At 46.5% G+C, this 23302-nt stretch overlaps 1 protein-coding gene across 2 annotated transcripts in view; it reads left to right on the plus strand.

The window, feature by feature from the left end:
- The window catches only part of SMAP1 (small ArfGAP 1), a 1420305-nt gene that overhangs the window by 1276739 nt on the left and 120264 nt on the right, over positions 1–23302 (plus strand). For both annotated transcript variants that reach the window (XM_069606218.1, XM_069606219.1), the window contains one exon: positions 15240–15408. In XM_069606218.1, the coding sequence (XP_069462319.1) occupies positions 15240–15408 (169 nt within the window). The remainder of the gene's footprint in view (positions 1–15239; positions 15409–23302) is intronic.

Raw genomic sequence — 23302 nt, forward strand, 5'->3', positions numbered from 1 at the left:
CGGTATGAATGCAGTGTTGAATGGCTGGGTACTTGTCCCAATAAACATAACTTGTTGTGAGTGTCTGGAGAGAAGTGAATGGCCTGAATGCACTGTGTGCCTGATTGGCTGCCTGAATGCCCTTCGCCGTGATTGGATGCTTGAGTATGACCCAGGGGAATGAATGGGAGATAAACAGTATATCTGGGGACCTCTCACTGCTAGGAATCGTGTTCAGAAGCTGAAGTCCTCTACGACGAGTAACTGGAGTAAACCTGAAGCTTAACCTTGAAGCCCTGCTGGACGAGAAGAATTGCTGTTGCTCTCCTTCGCAATCTGAAAGCTTCTGTGTCTCCAAGGACCCAGAGAGGACCTGGTAAGGTGCCCTCTTCCCGAGCTACGAGGGACCATCGTGCACCAGCTGATCTTTGCCAAAGCTCCCTGGAAGACAGACCTTCGACAGGCTGCTGACCCAAGATGGGGACTGCCGCGGAATCCCAAAGAGAAGCACCCGGACGGTTGTCTGCCACTGTCGACGACCGCCGTCGCCGACTGGAGCCGCGGTGCTCCGTTTGCTTAAGAACTTTCAAAATCCAAGGACGCTCTCGTCTGCATCGCCGCTGTCTTATCCCGCTGGTGAAGGCCTGACCGTCGACGTGCCGAGGAGCATCCACTGGTGTGTTTCCCGACGCCCAAAGACCACAGAGACGCCGACGACTCGCCACCCTTGCTGGGCCACAGTTCTTCAAAATCTTTGCGGCCCAGAACTATCGACACCGAGGTGCCCCGCACGCCTCTTCCTTGCAGGACGTTTACGCTTCCCCGTCAACGAGCAGCACCGCTAGGAACGACGCTGCCACTTCACCGTCGTTGCTCACCCTTTCCTCTGTCGGACGTTCGACGACCCGTGACTCCTGCCTTAAAGGGAGGACACTCAAGAAGGGCCGTCGATTCTCCAACAGGGAACGCTACAACGCCAGGTACTTTGGGGTTGCAGAACTATTGGGAAGTCTCTTGTGAACAATATATGGACTGGGCTTGTATCTTTATTCTACAGGTTGCCCAGGTGGGGGGGGGATCTCCACACAGAACTGTGTTTAACGGTAGTGACCAGTATTTCTGCCAATTGTTCTTATCAACTGCTTTCCTCTTACCTCTATGGTTGGTCTCCTTTACGAACTGATTTGTGTGCCATTTAACCATACAGTTGATGCACTTTAAAGAGATCTAATAGTAATTGTGGTACCACGTAGAACTGTATATTTGCCATTATCAATAACCGAGTACAAAGTCCGTTATCATGATGTTGTATATAACCTTGAATATAAATTATATAAAGACTGTGTTTTAACTGATACAGTGTGCGGACATTCCTTTGTAGGAGCGTGGGGACTACACTGTACTTAAGAACAAGCGCGCATCACCTCCCGAGAAGCTCGGCCTTGATTGCTCGTCCATTGCTACCTTATTGAGAAGCTTGGTCCTCTATGCCTCTCCTCTACCAAATAGAGAGCGGAAGTACAGACCCCCCCCCCTCCGGTCCCTCACAGTAGTGCATAAAGTATTATACATTTCTCTGCAGTTTTGCCCACAATCAGGCAATCAGTTTTTGGTATATGTAATAGTTTATGTAGTGTACCAAATAAAGTTGATGTGACGACAATGTTGCCGTATGTTAATAAGCCTATTCCTCCTGCTCTCAAAAAGGCAGCAACTGGCTGCAAAATGATGGTAAAACACTAAAGAGCCAATGAGAGACCAAAGCGTAGGCAAGAAAACAGAAAAATTGAAGACTGCTGTGTTGGTGTACTATATGCCCCGTAAAGTAGGCTTTATTAAAATAAATAGCGTTAGGTTTGTGTGAGTCGGTGTGGCCAATTGCGTTTGCGCCAACCCTGGGGTGTGTATCAGTCTATTGAAGTTACTGAGTCACTGGCAGCAACCGGGACGGGGAGATAAGACTGTACCACCTTAACAGTTAGGTGAATATGCAATGCGAAAGGTTAATCTCCCCTCAGCTGTGCGCTCTGTACTCTGTCTTGTTTAGAAAAAGTGAAATGCACTTCTGAATGGGTGTCGTCAGTGTCTGGTTTATTAATCAAACAACCAGGGAATTTCCCTCATATCGCATATTTACAAACATTCAAACGGGTGACTTGTGAGACAATTAACAATAACTTTTGGCGCACATGCTTGTTTTGTTTCGCCAATCCTGTGGTTTTTTCTAGGCTTGTGTTTGCAAATTGTGTTATTATTTACAGCAAGTGAGATTAAGTGTATTCATTTGTATCGGACCCTGTTAATTAGTCTATAACTTTGATATTTGTTGGGATTCCAATCGGTGTGCAGCTCCGTGACGACACTGCTGACATATGTAGGTCTGGGTGGGTACCCCTGGCATGGATGTACTCACAGACAGCTGGAATAACTCCTTTAGGGTCCTGCTTGTTTCAGCTGGCAATTTGGCTGTTCACTGCGGCATCCCGCGATTCTCGGTAAGAGAACTGCGGGGAGATTAACCTTTTGCATGGTTTATTAAAATCAAGATGCACAAGCTAGTCTTCTGTTGTCAGAAAATCTCTCTGTATAACTATAGTTCCAATTTTGACATTAAACAACGCTGTTGAGCTACCTTAAATATATAACTGGAAATAAATGTGTCATATTTCCTCACCAGAAGTATATTATCAAGCAGCTCTTAAGAGCACACGCTAAATATTTGTATTCAAATGCCTGTTTATTCAATGTCCAATCCATTCACTATCTCTAGAACCCATAGGTCTGCTGTTATGCTGGTCCAGTGTGACCAGAAGTCACAAGAATTGCTAGACCTGTGTTCACTTTGAAAACATTTTGCCGATTGTGTTCTGTGACTTCTACGTTATCCCTTATGTCCCTCGTGTCTAGAAACACTTGTGTACAGGCGGGTTATAAATATCATATCCTTTCTGGAAGAAGTATGGGCGAGCCCTGGAAGTCTCGCAGTATTCCCTCTGCTGATGGGCCCGGTTTTGGATGTTTTGGGGGGGGTCACATATTTCATAAACACCTGATGTTTCTAGACATGTCCGGTCTATGAAAGTCTCATCCAAACATGTGACCCCCTGCTCCTCCAGATCCATTAAGGACAAAATTGTCTCTCTCTCTCTCCAGCGTTGGCCAATTTCTGTAATCGCTCCTTCGACATTGGTTCCTTCCTGTGCCTTCTCAATCACTCCCCTCTGCTAAAAAAGCCTTCTGCCGACCCCTCCATTCTGGCAAACTATTGCCGATCTCCATCACCCCTTTCCTAGGCAAACTCGTGGAGAAGTTGGCTATCTCCCAGCTAACCCTCCACATTGAATCTGTTGGTTGTCTCCATGACCAATAGTTTGGCTTCAGAGCAGCAAGAGGCACAGGAACCGCTCTCCAGAACATCTGCGAAGACCTACTCTCTAAGCTTGACTCCAGCTCCCCCTCTGCCCTCATTCTCCTTGACCTTTTTGCTGCATTTTACACAGTCAACCACACCATCCTGATTAATTGTCTCTTCAAGACCCTAGGTATCACAGATCAGGCCCCTGGTGTGGCTGACCTCCTTCCTCTTTGACCTACCCTCCCAGGTTCAGCTTGGGTCCTTTCTCTCCACCACCTCTTACTCCGATGCCCTGCCCCCTTTCCTCCATCCTCAATGGGCGTCGACGCGAGGGACCGGAACGGAACCCTTTTTCACCAGACAAAACACCTTCCCTTTAAATATGTATGCACGCGGGGGCGCAGGCTACCTTCACCCGGCCCACCGGCGCCACACCCCAGTCACCTTTTACGTGTCGACAGGAGCGGACCGATTTCACCAGCACTCTTGGGTGAGGCCTCAAGCCTCCTAAATCCACTTGCTTTTTTCCCTAATAGTAAATTATTTCTACTTTTCAGATATTGGGAACACCGTTCACCGATGCCCTAGCTATATAGAATGTGGAACCCAGGTGAAAGGATGTTGATCTGATGGAACTGAGAGAGGAACTGTTTATCTATGCATCTTAAAACCAATTTATCTACAATACTGTGTGAGCCAATACTTCAGTATGCTTTATGGTTTGATGGTAATTACATGCAGTGTTATTCAGGAGCTGTGCAAGCGTTGGTCTATTGAAGACAGTTGTGTCCAAGTAAACTTCCTTGGCTTTTTTTTTTAAAGTGGCACTTGTGATTGCAGATTCCTGGCCTTCATGAATTATGTTCTGCACTTGATCCTTCACACAGGTAGTGGGTTAGTTTCTGCTCTTCAGTCTTTTGACTTCACAATCTGGTCAATTGTGGTTTTCCTGGGGTTCAGTTTATTCCAATTGGTGACCAACGTTACCTGGCTTGTAGGTAGTGGTAAATCCAGTGTGAATGAACAGCTATTCGGTGGGTTTGTTGTTCTAAGCCAAACAACATCCCATCCTCGTCGCCACTGAAGTATTGGCTCACAGTATTGTAGATACATTGGTTTATTTAAGATCCATAGATAAACCCACCGGCTCCACCACAGCTAACAGTTCCTCTCTCAGTTCCCTCAGATCAGCGTCCTTTCTCCAGGGTTCCACATTCTATATTCCCTCTTCTATTACATCACTGTCCCACAATTACATATAAATGTGTTCACTAAATACATGTTCATGTACTAAGATATTACACATACCCTGTTGTAATAAATTTCGATACTGAAAAGGCCAATCATCTTGTTTGAAGGAGTGGTGTGTTATTTTGCATCCAGTATGCTCAGTATAGATGTTATGAAATCTGTATGTATAATCTGTTTTTCGTTGGAAACATAAAATGTAGAAATGTGCAATAGTCCATATTACACTTTTCTTCTTTTGAGTGGCTTAACATACATTCTGTGTGGGTAAAACAGGGTTGTATAATTCTAACAGGAGGCAGTTAAGTTGGACATCTTTCCATAAGCAGATGGCTAATGCTCACAGCTGGAAAAGAGCCTACAAGTACTGAATTCTTTTAAAGGGAATGCTGGTGATCTACGATGCAGTTGAATAAATAAGTTCTGTTTTGCTAAGGAAAATACCTAATAGATCTAGTACTGCCTCTGCACATGTCCACTGACAATGAAAGGTGGATCTTCTTTCATATACTGTTTAGTGTTTTTGAGTCTGCAAAAAGACAATTCTGAGGATTGGAAATAATACTCTACATTTTACTATAGTTCAAAAAAGACCTATGGCATTGCTGATACTGTTCAGTTTTGAGCCAGTTTCCTGTTGTTGCAATTGTGAGAACAGTTGTAATTTAGAAAATGTTCATAGGAATAGGAATCCTCATCTGTATCAGCAGTATTTATTCCATGATATGTCGATATGGATTTAACTAACCAAAGACATTTTGCCTGAAACTTGTGTATTTCATGTGACAAAATCACTATGAGTAGTGCAAAGAATATACTTAGACGCGTAACTAAACTAGAGCAGTCATTGGCAATAAAGCCAGTGTTCTATTGGTTAAAAACCGATCACAGGCGGTAAGGAAACATATTATAGAAGGGCCTCCGCTAAGACAGTGGAGGATAGTTTTGTCAGAATTGACTGGTTACTGGTTGAAGAATGTCACAAACTAAAGTGCATGATAGATTAGTCTTGTGGGGAATTAAATGTGTACATGTAAGATCGTTACAGGAAGACACTGTTATTTTGTTGTATGTGTATTTGGAACAGATAATGGTGCATCTAATAATATCGTTATGACATTTCAGTTCACTCCGTGGCTCGTCTCTAATGTTGTCATAGTTCATACATTTCAATGAAATACCTAAAGATAGGGGAGGTTCTTACAGTTTAGCACCCGGTGTCTTTAGCATCAATTGGAAGTTCAGTATTGTTACATCTGACAATAGCGAGCCCCTCCCCTCACCCCATAGGATCCTCCTAGTGAGAACATATTGTGTGCTGTGTTACTGTCGAATGAAACACTGCATCCTGAACAGTTCCAAATTTACTATCGTACTTCCTTGTTCTGTGTGTCAAACAACTACAATAATATTTAGTATGTATTCATTTATTGCAAATCAGCATATGCTCCATACACCCAATTGAACACAACACAGGCTTATACTACATGTACCAAGTGCCAACACATGTTCCAAGCGCCAACCCATGTTCCAAGCATTCTGCTGATTGTGGCGGGTCAGAAGGAGGATGCAACCACTGTGATGACATTTCCACTAGTTATTTATTAAATAATAAGTAAAAGGCCTATCTTTCCCTATTGCTACACAGGTGTTGCCAGCCTACATAAATAACTAAGGTGCTCGTCAGTGGTCAGGAAGTCTAAAAATGAATCAGTCTGCCATCAAAAAAAGAGTCTAGCTAACCCTACCACTATTCTTACCAACTTAGATAAGATCAGGGGGATGCCTCCCTCCTCCTGATTATGTTATGGCAATATTATTCTTTGTCCCATCCCCTTTCCTCCATACTGCATGGACGTCCCTTCCTAGGGACGGGAGACAGAACCTTTTTCACCAGAAAAAACCTTCTTCCCCTTTAAAGTTAGAGGCGCGCGGGGGTGCGGCCCTGAGCTCATGCACTACCCTGACTCCGGCCACCGGTGCCACACAGCAGTCCCCTGACTCTGCGTCAACGGGAACGGGCTGATTTCACCAGCGTTCGTGGGTTTGACTTCGGCCATGTAATACCACACGCTCTTCCCCAGACACTTTCTTCTGTCTTTTTGTCTTCTTTTATCAATCAGGTTTTCGGTCCTCTGGCGCCACGCTCCTCCCCGGCGCATGTCGACTTCAGCGGGCTTCAGCAGGTGTCCAGCCTGCGAGGGACTCTTCCCTACGTCAGATCCCCATGCTCTTTGCCTCCGCTGCCTTGGCCCCGACCATAGATGGGAAGGTTGTACTTCGTGCAATTCACTCTTTTTGCGTTCCCTGAAGAATAGACTGGCTAGGTTGAGGGAGCTCTTCGAGAGTTCCCCTCCATAGGACCTGAAGGACTTCTTCAAGCATCAATCAAGACCCAAGGTAGGGCCGCTCTTTTCCAACGCACCCCGGTAAGGGTGACACCTTCCCAAGGAAACGCCTGAGCGGGAGGAACCTCTCAGATTCTCATACTAGCACGAGTCCCCAGACTAATTCAGCGACCGGCCGCCAGGCCGAGGGGTCAGTAGATCCTCCCGAAGACAGTACTGAGGGACTGGAAGGTTCTTTTACTGGGGGTACGCCTGTGCTCCGGCAACATGGCCGAGGGGGCGCCTACACGCAGCACTACCGGCGACTTTGCCGAGGGCGACACGCCTACCAGGCATCGGCTTTAGGTGTAGGGCAGGGCTCATGCTCCACCGTCAAGTGAGCCAAGCACCACGGCTTTAGCACATGGCATGCAGCTCGACAAGATGGCTGATGCGCCAAACAAGATGACCGCTTTTGCGATACCTCCCAGAGCAACTGAGCAGGTGGGTGAATGAGTTACAAGGTGGGACTGAGATCAACCAGGTATGTGGCCTACAGCTTATCCTCAGCAGCGCAGGACAGGTTCCCGCTGCAACCAACGAGACAGAATAAGCACCGCCCTCAGCAGCCGCCCACGATTCCGTCAATATCACCTGCCACCCCACCAGCCTGCGAGGACAGGTTGCAGCCTCCACTGCTCGCGCCGGCTACCCTGCTTCCCACATTTCAGGTGGTTCTGTACCAGCCTCCGCTGCAGCCTCCGGCTATGGCCTCCACACCTCAGCCCTCGGCACCCAGCACTCCTTCTCCCACGCCGTCCTAGCCGGACGCCCAGGTGGACACAGACGAGGAAGAAGACCCCGACACACCCTCGTCAGCCAAGGCCTTCCACAAATGACTTGCAGGTCTGGCAGAGTACCTGGGCCTTCCACAGCCCGAAGTCGAGCAACCAGAGGCAGGAGTGCTCGCCGAGGTCCTCACTCTATGCCCCTCGGCTAGAACAGGGAGTCCAATGCAAAAGGACATTGTCGCACTGGCTAAAAAGAGGTGGCTCAACCCCCACTCAGTCCAGCCGGTCAATCGACGCCTGGACGCCCAGTACAGGCAAATGGAGGGGGATACATTCTTGCTGTAGGCCCACCCTCAACTACACTCTTCTGTGATTGCTACGGCATCACTCTACTCAAAGCCTCAGTCGTCCGCGGCCACCTCATCCTTGGCCACCACGTCCTCGGTACGGCTAAGCAAGGAGGAGAAGATCTTGGAGGCGTACGGGAAGAAGTTTTATTCAAACGCTTTGCTACATCTTCGTCAGGCTAACGCGAATGCCATGCTGGCAGCCATTAACCAGAGGCTTTGGCGGGAAATAGCCGACTTCCTTCCAGAACCTCTGGCACAGAGCCAGTCACGTTTCAAGGTGGGACTGGCAGAGGCTAAAATGATGGTGCATGGACATCGTCACCTCTGGCCGGGCCGTATGCATCGCCACAGACAAGAGAAGGACGTCCTGGCTCTGTGCTACTAAATTTAATCCGGACGTCCAGGAACGCATATTGGACCTTTGATTCGAAGATGGGGACCTATTCCACTCCACCACTGATGAAGAACTAGCTAAAAAGAAAGAGTTTTCAAACTGCAAAGTCTTTATCCTTACAAAGGCCATGCCCAAGGCGTACACCCAGTCACATCAACGGCCCGACAAGGGGCGGACGTTCAGAGGGTTCTGCGGCTTCCAAGAGCGGAGATCCAGGCAGCCTGACCGTTCGCTGAGTCAACACCGGCGCAAACAACAAAGGGGGGGGATGGCTTTTTCCAGTCCCCCTCCAGTCCCCCTCCTCCGCAACCGCCTCAGAGGAAAAGAAGGCGTGACGCGCCCCTTCGGGACCACGTGTCTGCCGTGGGGGGCAGGCTTGCCCTTCATGTGCAGTTCTTGCGTCAGAATTTCGGGGACCCCTGGATCCTCTCTGTAGCATCCACGGGGTACCGCTTACCGATCCATTCCTCACCTCCCCTCCACTCCCACAGATTGGAACAGCAACTCTGTTGGCAGAGGTTTGGTTGCTTGTCGAGAGCCAGGCAGTGGAAGAAGTCCCAGCCTCCTAGCGAGGATTGGGCTTCTGTTCCAGGATTTTCACCATACAGAAGAAGAACCAGGCTGGCCCGAGAGTTGTGCTGGACCTTTCCACCATCAACCTCTCCCTCCTTCTTCAAAAATTCAAGATGGTTACGCCAGCATTCATTGCAGAGACATTGTTCAGGGGGGACTGCATGTGCTCCCTCTACGCGTCCCTATTCCGCAGCCGCATCATTCCTTCCTGCGGTTCAGGATAATGGGCTGCCATTTCCAATACAAGGTGCCATCCTTCGGCCTCATCTCAGTTCCGAGGGTGTTTACCAGACTCATGAATGCAGTGGCAACCCTCCTCAGGACCCAGGGCCAACATCTCTACCCATACCCGGACGACTGGCTCATCAGGGACCATTCTCCAGAGGCGGTGCACCACACTTCCTCTGCCCTTATAAGCACCCTCCACAACCTGGGATTTTTTGCTCAACCTCAAAAAGTCTCAGCTGCAGCCTACGCAGGGACTGACTTTCCTGGGCCTCATATGCGATACGAGCTCTGAGAGAGTTTTTCCCTCGGAGGACAAGATAACGGCCATCAAGAGGACCACTACTCACTTCCTCACCTGACAAGTGACTTCGGCCTTGTGGTACCAGCATGTGTTAGGACTCATGGCAGCGGTCCTACTGGCCGTACCCCACACGAGACTCGGGATGAGGAGATTACAGCTGCAATTCAGAGTCTTGGAATCAGGAGTGGGGCTCCCAAGCGGAGCTGGTCAACATTCCTCCTTCTCTCAACTGGGACCTCACATGGTGGTCCAGGGACAGCAACCTACGGACGGGCAAGCCCTTCCGGCAGCCGGCTCTGCCGGTCACTATTACGACTGACTCATCGAAGGCTGGGGGGCCATTCTAGACAGCCACAGGGTGCATGGGGTCTGGGCCCGGCAGGAGCAGGAGTCCCATATCAATTGGCTGGAGCTGAAAGCCATCTGGTTAGCACTGAAAGCTTTCCTACCACTCGTTGGGGGCAAGGTCATCCTCATCCAGACCGACAACTCCACCAGAATGTACTATATCAACAAGCAGGGTGGGACCAGGTCTCCTCCACTGTGAAGCCTAGCGATCAGCATGTGAGAATGGGCCCTGGAGAACAACATCTACCTGAGGGCCATCCTCCTTCCGGGGAGTCCAACCTGGGAGTGTACAGGCTCAGCATACTGGGGGCGGAAATTTACGAGTGGAAACTGAACAACCAGGTGCTGCTGGAGATCTTCAGCAGATGGGGGCTTCCTCGGGTGTATCTTTTTGCCTCCTAGGACAACACGAAGTGCCATCAGTTCACGTCCTGACAGCAATAGGGCCCCGGCTCCCTGGATAACTCATTCCAGATACAGTGGAATGGCATGATCACAGGGTGATTTGCAAGATAAAGGAATCATGCCACCTCAACATCATTCTAATAGCTCTGTGTTGTCCTGCAAGACCATGGTTCTCGGAGCTTCTCAGCCTATCGGACAGACCACCCATTCACCTTCCGTTGGGTACAGCTGTTATGCTCACCTGGTATCCATGGGGGCTCCACACGATACTGGATGGAGGTCTAAGCGCTATCCCGGACCCCTGTCTGCTTGGTTATGGTGACAGACGTTGGGTAGCGCCTATAACAGGAGAATGGAGGGTTAAGACACTGGTTCTGTGATGGGTGGACTCCCACCTCCCTCTGGTCCAAATCCCCTCCCTTGGGGTTATTGTGCGGTGAACTCTCCGTCCTGCGTCTCTGTGCAGGGGCGCGTGGTTGGTGTGGGCGTTACGTGGACCTAGTTGCTTCACTGGTCTGTGTGCCCTTATGTCAGGTCCAGACCGGCTGTGACTCCAACTCTGCTTGCTGTCTTCCAGGTGAGTTATTATGTCTTTTCCGTCTTTATTCGGTCTCTTTCTTTCCCTCTGGTTTCTCTGTCTTCCGGCGTCTTGCTCCACTATGCTGTTCCCTAACAATGTCTCTTCTTGTTTTCACAGGGATGGTTGCGATCTCGGAGTTGCTGCGCCGATGGCGAAGACCACAGTGAGTTATTGATGCGTGGAGCGCTGCGCTGTTTATTGGTGTTAATTGCTAACCTGTGTTCTCTTCTCTTTGTACAGGTTGCGGTGATATTCTGGAGTGATGAGCTTTCGAAGCGCTGCTTGCCCAGGTAAGTGCTTTGTTAATGCTGACCTTGTTCTTTCTCCCTTGCAGGTTGCGGTGAAACCCGGAGATGGGCGAGGTAAGAGAAGCGTAGGGTGCTGCAAGGACTCACTGCTTACCCAGGTAAGAATTGTTATTATTGCTGTCCTTGTTTCTTTACCTTTGCAGGTTGCAGCGAACTACTTCACAGGTAAGTGTTCTTGCTCGCTAATGCTGTTCTTGTTCTTCCAGGTTATTAATTGAATGTGGATCTAGGGCTTCAGGATCGGGCCGCCGGAGAAGCAGATGAGCAGGAGCTGGACACAGTGAGTGTTACGCTGCAGAAGTGCAAAATAACACAAAGTGTGTTCTGCTGTTTTGGTGTGGTTTAAATAGCCCAGGTAAAGTAGTTCCAGGCCAAGTAGTTTCAAACCCAGCCACACCCAAAACACTAGACCGCATGGCTTGGTTCTAAAGAACTGAGCTGTGTAATAGGCCTTCATGTTGGATTAAGGTCCACAACTGGTATTGCTTTATTCCTGATAATGAGCCTGGCACCATGCATGTTTCTGATGGAGTTTTAAGGCCCTTGGGGCCAATGTGGAGGGCTTTAGCCCCACTGATGCCAGGGGGCTGTTATACCTGAGTGGGTCAGGGCATGGATCGTGACACAGCTCATCTGCTCGTGCAACAGGGGGGCAAGGACATCCCCCCCTCGCCTAGGAAATGAGCCCTAGCAGCGTGGTTCCTGAGCAGGTCACGCTGAAGCACCTTAGCCCATCACAAACTAATCTAGAGATCATTCAGGATGTCAGGAGCAAGGCTACTAGGAGCCTGTACAAAGGTAAATGGACTAGGTTCTGTCCTGGGCGGACTCTAAGGAGATCGACCCCTTTACGTGCACGTTGGACAGCATGCTCTCCTTCTCTGCGCACCTCGCTTACGTAGGCGTGCAGGTCGACAAATACCGCATGTATTTGGCAGCCATAGGAGCCTACAGAAATTCAGAGGAGGTCTTCCCCTCCAACCTAATAGTCAAGAGACATTTGACGGGCCTCGTCAGACTCTACCCGCCCATCAAAAGACCACACCCCGTGTGGGATCTCAATGCAGTGTTGGGCATCTTGGCTCACAAGCCGTTCGAGCCAATGGTGTCTGCGGACACCAGGCTGGTCACCATGACGACAGCTCTGCTGGTGGGGCTCACCTCTGCTCGTCGAGTCAGCAAGATTCATGCTCTGGTGGCCTCAGAGCTCTATATTACCTTTTGCAAGGAAAAGATGGTTCTGCGGACACACCCCGCGTTCTTACCTAAGGTACCCTCTGCTTTCCATCTAAACGAGGAAATAGTCTTACATATTTTTTTTGCTGACCTTAAGGACAAGCCTCAGACGGTTTTGCACTGTCTGAATGTCATACGCGCTCTGGAATTCTATCTAGACAGGACCAAGGGCTTCTACAAGTCAGACGCACTGTTTTGTCACCTTCGGGGGGTCAAGGCCTGGGTATCAAGCATCCAAGCCATCTATTGCATGCTGGATGGTTTTGGCCATCAAGGAGGCCTATGTGGGGCAGCACAAGCCACATCCTTCTAACATGCACGCCCACGCAGTCAGGCTCAAGGCCACGGCCATTACATTCCAACGGCAGGTTCCGTGGCAGGTCATAAGCAGGGCGGCCACCTGGCCCCCCCCCACCCCCTTGGCCTTCTGCAAGCATTACTGTTTGGATGCTGGCTCTAAGTCAGCAGCAGTGTTCGGACAGGCGGTTCTAAGGAATCTGTTTTCTTAAGGAGGTTCTCATCTCCACCCTGGGGCTAGATTCCATTGTAATCATGCAGTAAGGAGGAAAGGGCATTGGACGTAAGAGTAATTATAAGTTACTGACCGTATTGACTAACGTACCTTAGTCAGACCCCTTTCCTCCATACGTCCCACCATCCTCCCCCCCCCCTAATAATACTGGTGTCATTAGGCAATGTTAAATATTGGCGACGCATCAATGGGGACTGAGGTGTGGCGCCGGTGGGCGTAGTCAGGATAGCACATGCTCCGAGGGCCGCACCCCCACGCGCCTCTAAAGGGAAGAAGGTTTTTTCTGGTGAAAAAGGTTCTGTCTCCCGTCCCTAGGAAGGGACGTCCACACAGTATGGAGGAAAGGGGTCTATGTTAGTCACTATGGTGAGTAACTTATAATTTCTCCTTCCCTTCAGGACCTCTTGTTAGTAGGCTATTTTTAAATAGTCTCTTATCACTTTCTGTATCAGTTCTTGACACTCTATAATGTCGTTGGGTCTTCCTCCCTCTTTAGGGATACTTTTCCAATACCCTGCTTTTTGGTCTCTTGCTTCTTCTCAGGTTTGAGTTCAGTAACATATAGCTTCTTAGTTTGGATATACTGTCTTGGCTCTTAGTGTTCTCCTTTCCTCTGGATGTTGACTCTGAATATCTTTTCCCTTAAATAGTTCCCTTAACTTCTCTTGGTATTCATATAAGTCTCTCTCTGATATTCTCCACTCTTTTCTTCTTGGGTTATTGGGTATTTTCCCCTCTTCCCTGGGTATGTGTGCTCCTCTTTCGGGTTTATTTGTTAACCTCTTTCTCACATTAGTACAGTTCCACTTCATCAACTTCAAATTCAGTGTCTCGTCAAATTGGACGTGTTTCTCCTGCTTTATAATGATTCGCCGATGGACTTGTGGTGCTCGCATTCTCCCATTTCCCTCTGACTCTCCAGGAGAACGTCACCGGGGCCTGCAGTTGCTTGCATTAGCGTTATTTGCTTTGGTTCTCTGTCTCGCCAACTCGGTCAGTGCCCCGCTCTCAGTCCTCTCTCTCCCTAGGACTAGTGGCGTTGGCATCATTGTATGGACACGTTGCCCACCACAAATTCTTTGTGGTCACACTACCACCAGGATTAGGATTCCTGTCTCCCTCTCTCCTCACTGCATGTAAACGCTGGGCCTCCGGTGTCTTGCTCTCGCGATTAGTCCACTTCTGAAAGTCACATACTCGACGGCTCTCCTCAGCTCCCCCTCTCACAGGTGTCACAGCGCCGGTGGGCTTCCCCTTCGTATGCTCTCCGCTCCCTCTGTGGACTTCACTACGCATTGGTGAGTGCTGTTCCTCCTCCTTCTCTCTGTTCATCATTCTACTCATCTCAGTTAAATAGAAGTCTCTCCTTTAAGAGACCGATGTTCTTTCTTGCTTGCATTTTCTATTTCAGTTTTGGCTCTTGCCTAATCTCTGGCTTCAATAGTGTTCTGCATATCTGATAGTCCCATATATGCCACCATGGGAAATGGCTTAGGAAGTTCCTCAAAGGAACGGAAGTTGTTGTCCCCAAAGGGGGAGTCTCTTCTGGTGAGGTCCCACTTCCCTTGACCCCTAGGGAGGGTGTTTGGGAGCAGGCTCGCCTCCCTAGCCTCATGGGGGGAGCTCCTCTTTGGGGAGAAGGGACAAATTCCCTCGATTTATCACATCTTCCTCAGGGCATGCAAATCTCGAGATGTTAGCATAAGTGAATACACAACTCTAAAACTCTTGATTGCGTTTCCTTTATAAATCTTTTGATCAGAGAGGAATAGACTAATGTAAGGACCATAAATAAACTTGGAATGAATATTGAAATGCATAAGAATATTACTGTAAGCTTTGTATTTGAAGTTCATGATAAAGGAAATCTATCTTGAATCATACAGTTGTATAATCACTTATACAAACATCATGAAATTTGTGTGCCCTGAGAATGAGCTGAATGCTCGAAACGTGTGTTGGCACTTGGTACATGTAGTATATGATTGTGTTATGTTCAATTAGGCATATGGACCATATGTCTGATCTGTCATAAATGAATATATACTGTATATTATTGTCGTTGTTTAATACACAGAACGAGGATGTTTGCTAGTAATTTTTGTATTGTTCAGGACGCGTCTCATTTCACAATAACACAGCACACACTCGTTCTTACATTTGATCCTTTTACAGGCATTTCATCAAGTTATGTGTTATTTATGCTTTAATAATTGCAAATACAGCCATTGTATAATCATAATTGCCCTTGTTCGTCTTATTTCATATTGCATCTATTTTACAGGGCACATCCACTAATGCAACAACAACCACTGAACCTGGAGCACCTGTGGACATGGACCTGTTCACTGACAAAACTGTGAAATCGGAGGAATCAGCAAAAAAACAACTCTCAAAAGACTCTATTTTATCACTTTATGGATCAGGGACGATACCGCAGCAAAATGCTCCTGGTAATGCACTTTTTTCACTTTGTTTAGACAGTAACTTATTTGTGCTGTAAAGTGTGATTTACTATGAAATATTTAGTACAGTGTATGCAGCCTGCCGTAGATCACAAATGTACCCAGCAATCTAACACCAAGGAATTAATTACGTGTATGGCGGTAGGGGTAAAGCATCCTGTAATTGCCACTCTGCCAAATTCAGAGTTTTGACACCTGATTTTGTGTGGAGTGAAATGACTTACCCCCACAAAAGCATTAATGCATAGGGGAATTACCACATGTGGTAAATACTGAATGCCATTGAATGATATTGGACTCCAAAATAAAGAATTAGAGAAAGGTCTGCATTACTTGGGAGTCGTGCAGTTTTCGGGGTACCCTGCTATTTACTGCATGCAGTAACAATAAATCAAGTTCGAGGTATTACCAAAAGTTATAGTGCCAAACTCAAAATAAGGCTGTTAGTTTATAGAGGGCATAATGTGTTAGGCATGTTTACTGTTATCAGATATTATGTAAGAAATCAAAGGAATAACTTTTATGTAGGCCAGAATTGCAGAATAACTATTTATTCCCACTTAAGTCCATAGCAACACTTTGAGTGAAATATCATTTCTATTGGATGCTTTTTCCTTGCAGATTCCTCATCTTTATACATGTGTTTCAGTTGCAGATGAGATCGAAAAATTGAAAAATAGTTCAGTCACCTTGCCAGGCAGTTTTATTTAGTCTATGCATAGCCAATGTCATTTTATATAAAGTCACCACCAGTGCCTCCAATGACTGTTCCCCTTCAATTCACTTTGTAGATGTATGGCTCAGAGTTCAACATTGTTTGAAAAATAACTGTACTCATGTCATATTTGTAATTTAATTATTGTACTCAATGCTGCCACCAAAACCCTCTAGGTACAATCATTATAAGTTTTGTAGGTGGAAAAAGTACATGCAAGCTTTCAGCACCATTGCAAGTGTTGTTTGGGACCCACGCATGACTTTGGGTCCTGTGACTCCTCTCAGAAAATGCTACGAAGGTGATGTGAGAGATTTGAAGGGTGCTTTGGCCCTTCATCAATATTGACAGGCCATCGTTCCCTGCACCAGAGAAGTACTGGCCAATCCCTAGGTGGCAAAACCATTGGCGGATTGCTGATGCTCATAAGTGCATACTGTGACGAATCAACCTCCAGGGCACCAGTGGTCCTGGGATGAATATCGGTTTCTAAACCATCAATCAGCCCAACACCTCTAGTACACCAGAAGGGATACGAACAGAGTGGAATCAAAAGCAAATTATAAACCTCCTTGTCCAATTTTGGCAATGTGGATGGAACGGCAGGCTTATCTCTGAAAGGTCGTTGATCGTTGGTTAGTTGCAACACATAGAAAATACAATTATTACCCAATGATAAAAGGGACTGTCCAATCAAGGTTGTATACAAATATCTACTTTATTATAATCATAACAGACAGTTCTAGCATACTATGAAATACAACCCACCCTGTAAAGGAATGCAGAGGACAGACGGTTTCAAAGAAGGAAAAAGGTGCACTCTGGATTCTGACAGGTTAGTCGGTATAGTAAATAATGAAAATAGTTCAAGGATACTTGGTTTCAGCACAAAGGGAGCAATGAGTTGTGTGGACTGAGCTGAGCGAGCTATTGGAGTCTGCCTAAACTTTTCCTTGTTGGTGCCGGAAATCCGAGTGTCCAAAAGCCATTGCCCGACGTGGAGCGTCGCAGAATGTGGCGAGGAGCGTTCATCGTGTGGACTGAGCTGAGCGAGCTGTTGGAATCTGAGTGTCCAAAAGCCATAGCCCGACACAGAGTGTTGCAGAGTGTTCATCATGTTCCTCGGGCTCCTAGGGGACTGGGGGCTTATTGAACTGTCAGCAACGATCTTGGACTGGTTATTTTGTGAGCATAGTGGTGCACATTGTGTTGGAGGTGCACTACTATGTGCACCTCCAACACAGTGTTGGAGGTGCACGTACTCCCCAGTGCGCACGTCCTGGATCAGCCACTACAGGTACTACAATATAAAGTTGTGTTGTCTGTCCGTTATTGCCGGATACTGTTGACTCTTCACGTTATTCATTTGGGTCGTGATTGTGCTATTCGAATTTTCGATTTCCTGCACGCTAAGATGCCAGGTAAAATCCTGGGGAGACTCACAACCCACAATACCCGAAAGGGAAAGCCCTATGGGAAGAGCAATGGATATAAGAGAGACGATAATCGAGAGCTACCAACTCCATGTACTGTGGAAAGGGCAGTTCCCCAGGTGCAGCCTCCCCCTAATGTGCCCTACCCTTCTCGTTCACAGGAAAGAGAGGTGGCTGTGGGGCACATCACGGCATAATTCAAGCCCTCTAAACCTGGGTGTGTGACCAGAGCAACTAGACGCCAGGATGATAATGACCAGTTAATCACAGAGGGGCTCAACCAATTGGGCGAAGCCAGTATAGCGTCTAATGGGTCCTTTGGTGACATCGACGACAACTCTCTGTTAAAATGATGCTATTGTTTACGAAATTGAGCACTTTGCCATTGTGAAGCCGCCCCTACGGAGACTGCATACGTACTTGTACACAATGGGCTGAATATTTCCACTTTGGCCGCCCCCCCACGCCCCAGTTGTGGAGGCTTCACAGCGGTTGTCGTCCACCCTGCAGGTGTTCTCGATGGGATTTTTGCCTTCTGGCAATGACCGTGAGACAAATCGGGACCCTACCCATCAAGACACTGAGGTGTGAGTCATTGGAGGTGGTAATTACCAACTGCGTACCAAGGCAAGAGGAGTTGACCTACACAGGCAGTGACCTCTCCCTGGATGTCCTAAATTTCGCAATTAAAATTCTTCTAAAACTATGTGGCCGTATTCATGAAGATGTAAAAAGACAAAGTGAGGTTTTAGCCAAGCTGCAGTCCTCCATGAGAGCAATTAGTATTCCGGTCTCTATGGGTTTAAATATCAGTACTTTTTTTTTTTTAAAATGTTTTTAATTTTTTATTGTTTTGTAGCCAAAAAGAAACAAAATCCTGACTTTTTACACATTCATTTTTCTAAAAAGACAACATCAGTGGAAAAAAACGAAAAAGAAACAGAAGAAGAGAAAAAAAAGGAATTTCGCAATTCCTAACAAAGTTAAAACATATCAACTATAAAAAAGAGGAAACAAACAAAGATATTACCAAACATAGCACAAAACCTATACATTCCTAAAATGAATCATACATGAGAAACAAGTAGCCAGACATCAAGGGTGAAAGTATCAGCAATCGACTCTGAGAAATCAATATATCAATAAAGGAATCACTCTTGTACATACACAAAGAAACAATATACCAAATAGAAAAGAAAAAAGATGAAGATGTTTTCCTTTCTTTGATTCCTCTAATCAATTATGTTACGGCTGGTGAGCTTTAGAACATTCAGGACCTTTACCACTTTGGCTGTCAAAGACAATTAATTTCCTGCTGACATTCTTTCCCAAAACACACAGGTTTCCAAGGACTCGACCTTATGAACAGATCTTTTGAATCTAAGAAGCCTTAAATCCCAGTTCCCTGGGCAGACCATTAGTAAATGGTGGGTGGTATGCTTCAACTTCAGGTCACACTCCTGACAGATATCACTCGGAAAAGATTCCTTATCTCGAATATGTAATATTTCTAAAGTAGGTAGGATTTTTAATCTCAATCTAAGGAAATCAACCCTGGTTCTTGGATCCAGAAAGTTCCTTAGATAAGAAGGTAAAAAAGATCTTGGTTTATCACATATTGTCCGTGAAGGTGATGGATTTTGAACCAGAGTTTCTAACCCAGAATCTGCTTGAGCTAGTATCTCGTTACCTCTGTCCCTTAGTTTATTCAAGAATCTATTGTCTCCCTTCTGCAGTTGTATAGCCACATCTTTGTATAACGACGACAGAGGGGGCTCAAGGATCAGTCTGTACAATGTTATCCATTTCCATTCAAGCCAGGCCAAGAGTGATGTCAGACCTAGTTCGTACCGTATGGAAACTATTGGGACAGAATTCGGGAGGCCGAAGGTTCGTTTCCAAAGTTTTGCCTCTATTTTGTCCCAATCAATTTAAAAAAAGTTGGACATACAGTACTTCTAATGAGTCAGTGCAAATGCCCGTTCCCAATATGCCTATTGTTGTACCTCTCAGGACCTGGAGATGTCCCAACGCCCTTCGGGTGGTTCGATTCAATCCCCTCTCACGTATAAAAGCCAAAAACAAATATGGAAAATTGCAAGACTAAAGAGGGTGCAGATCAGGAAACGTGAGACAGATGCTGCACCCCGAGACTACCTAATACATCCCTTGAATTCTACAATTGTTACTGTCCTTAAACATAAGCCCAAAAGTCCAAAAACTAGGAAAATGGCATTATGTAAAAAGAAGAGGCAATCCCAGCAGGAAAGATCATTGACCAGCTGGCTTCTAAGGGGCAACGATGCAAGTGGGACAGATTTAGAGGTGTTGGAGGATGGCCAAAATGTTCAACCTGCCAAAGACCTTACCAAACCAAGACTGCCCATTGTGGCGGGTGCTGAATGCCCTGTGTCTGTATCACTTATGGTCGCTCAGCCTTTAGTTGAACTCACAGTTTTGGACATATGTGTACTATCCATCAGCAGAAACAGGCAGTCGGGGGGTGGGGGGGCATGTGAATCGATCATAACTTTTTGAGGACCTTTGCAAAATTACCATCATTGTGATTGTTAAACTCTTATGATTTTGAATGTATTGAACGTATGAAGCTGGCAAGGGGTAGTATGGCTCGGATCCATTGCTGCCTTCCTATGGCGGCTTCCCTTATTAGACCACAGCATAACTCAATTGAGTTTTTAGGGTTCGAATTGGATCAAGCTATCCCCACCAGTGGAGAGGGGCCCCGCTGCGAACTCTGTTGTACTGGGACAAAAATCCCAAAATAGGGTTCGGCCATAGTTAACACTGCAAAGGCCCCTGATCATATTGATTATGAAAAGGGGTGGAGGTGGCTGAAAGGCATACTAACCTGGGCATCGGGTGGTTAAAATTGAAAATTCTCTTTGGCCTCCTAGAACACTAGAGGCCATTCGCAGTTTCTGGGTAAGGGTTCCTCCCAAGATTATTTATTTGAACATATTGTGTTTATGCTGCGAGAAACGTGGCTTACAATGAATTTCCATGTAGATGGATTCGTTATTTACGCTATGCCAGCAAAAAAGGGTCCCAAAGGGAGGCTGTTTGGGGGTTTAATTACTGAGGTAAAGCAGACCTACAACTCCAGTAAAATAACCCCAGTTGATTTGGAAGGCAGCGTTCTTGCAGTTGGAATAACTTGGAACGAGTCCTGTACAATAAACCGTCTGTTAATAATCAATGTGTGCGATCCCAGGGCGGTGGTGGGGAGTAGACACCATTATTACTGATTGGGTGAAAAACCCATTGACAGGCTGTATTCTGCTGAGAGGGGACCTGCACGCCAGTTGTGGGAAGCACTCATCGTCCGGGCGGTTCAAGAACCTTGAGGTAGAGAGGAAAATGGTGATTGATGAGGTAAATGCTAGAGGTCGTAGGTGGTTGGGGTTCCTGAGAGATTGGAAGTTGGACATTGAATGGCAGAAAACAGGATGATATCCCAGGGAAGCTGACCTGGTCTGTGGGTCAGGCGCAGGCCACCCTCGATTAGTTGAGTGGAAATGTCCCTTTTCTAGAGAGGTTTATTGATCTGAAGTGTGTAGTAGGGAACCCAGCGCTCATGCATCCCTTTCTCTAATGTGGGATATGGAGAAACCCAAAATAATATCAGAAGGACCTGAGGGGCTAACGCCCAATCACCCGGGCAATATAGTGATGTGGTCGTGGATGTATTCCTGGTACTCAAAGGGGCCTTTACTAGGAGAGTAAAGAAATGGAACTGGCTTAGAAATTATGAACACCTTTCACGGCTACATGGATACCCACAGGTGAGCCATATGACACACAGTTATTTGAAACCTCAACGTTATCTGTCTCTCTGTACTGATCCGGAGGCCTGTAACTTCCGGCTGCTGATGCGCACTAATCTGCTCCCGGTGCGCACAGTATGCGGTTCCAAGTGGAACTTACCCAAACATTAAAGGTACTGGTGAATTTGTAAGATCCCTGACAATATGGAAGCAGGAAAACATCTCAATGAGTGTCCGTGCCTAGCGCCTCTATACCTGACGACTCTGGGTAACCTAGTGCACGATTATGACACCATTAAGTCCTATGAATTTTGGATCTACTGCTCCACTACACAATCTAATACAGTACACTTGGTACTTTACCGGGTATGGAAAATTGTACAATAGAACATGAAAATTGATTGAAATAGCTGTAAATTGATGAAATTGGATTACATTGATTGTGAACTGATTTTGTCATGGAATTGAAACAAGAGGTTTATTAGGATTTTATGGACAGGTTTTATTATTGTGTTTTATTGTTTTTTTGTAAAAGGAGCCTTTTAATTTTCTAATGTACAAGTACATCCATGAAATGATTATGTAATAGTTGGATAATTGTATTATAAGTAAATGAAATTGTAAAAGTTATTTTTTAAAATATTTTAATGGTTTATTAGAAACCTTTAAAATACAGTTTATCATAGTAAACAAATATGTTAATATACAACATATCATAGCCAAATTCGTATTGCAATGCAAAAGAGAGCCAGAAAAAAGAAAGAGAAGTATGAAGAGTAACCAGCATTAACGTTACATGTCCACTTTGTTTAACCAAGCAGAACAGAAAAGAACTGAGCATATGCGCATAGCTCTTTACATTTTCCAGTTCGTCACACTCTACCGAGAGCCGAGTAAGCAACTCTTCTAAAAAGAAAGTTAGGGCTATTGTTAGGGTCAGTTTCATCAAATAACTCCTGCCACCAGTCTTCAGCACTTAGTGTTGGCCTCTGCAGCATGAACCTTCCAAGGTGCTTTGTTCTCTGCATGCGTAATTCTGTGCAAGATAACGTGAGGTGTTTTAGAGTTTCATCATATAAGTTGCACAGTCTACAGGTCTTTGTGATTTCAACGTCCTTTGACCAAAGGCTTACTCTTTCTCTAGTCTTAAACAAGTTCATGCGAAACTTCATATACAGTGCTCTACGATGTTGATCAGGAAGTTTAATCAAGTAATTTTGTATTTCGTTCACTGCTCTTTTTTCACTGGGAACATTCTTCATTATGTTATGCTTTCATCTTTGTTCACCAGTTGCAATCCAGTCTAGTCTCCACAGCATTTTTTTTTGCGTGATTTGGGTTGGTTTGCAGGATATCAATAAAAATGCCAAGTTCATTTAATGTCTCTTTGCATCAATCTACCCACATAGAAAGCACACCGATTTCTATTCCATGTCCGGGGTTTTGCAGGATTTTGAACTGCGGCAGGATATCTTTCATTGGGCCTCATTAGGACCCTGGCGGAGAGGGTATTACGCCAGCGTAGTGCATGGCGTACCTCTCCGCCATACTACGAGTTCCCGTAGCGCCATGGAGGTTTTCTCCGCCTGGTTTTACCAGCCGGAGAAAACCATGGCGCTACGGGACCTCGTTGTTAATTACGCCACCGTATTTTACGGTGGCGTAATTAACTCCTTCCCCACTCCCATTATACCCTATGGGGCAAAAATGGGAATGGGGAAGGGCAGAATGGGGATTGGGGATTTACCGCTCCGCCGAGGTCGGAATGGGGCGGTAAATCCGCCAACCCCCATGGCGCTATCGGCGGCTTTCCGCCATGCTTCGCGGTGCATTTAGCACCGCGAAGTCCGCCTGGGTCGTAATGAGGCCCATAGTCATCTTGCGGTAGAGATTAAACATGTTCCAGCAGACTCTTGCATTTATTGATGTTAAACTGAGCTCATGGCGAA

Source organism: Ambystoma mexicanum, chromosome 4p, assembly GCF_040938575.1.
Source record: "Ambystoma mexicanum isolate Mex_15411 chromosome 4p, UKY_AmexF1_1, whole genome shotgun sequence".
Lineage (NCBI taxonomy): Eukaryota > Metazoa > Chordata > Amphibia > Caudata > Ambystomatidae > Ambystoma > Ambystoma mexicanum.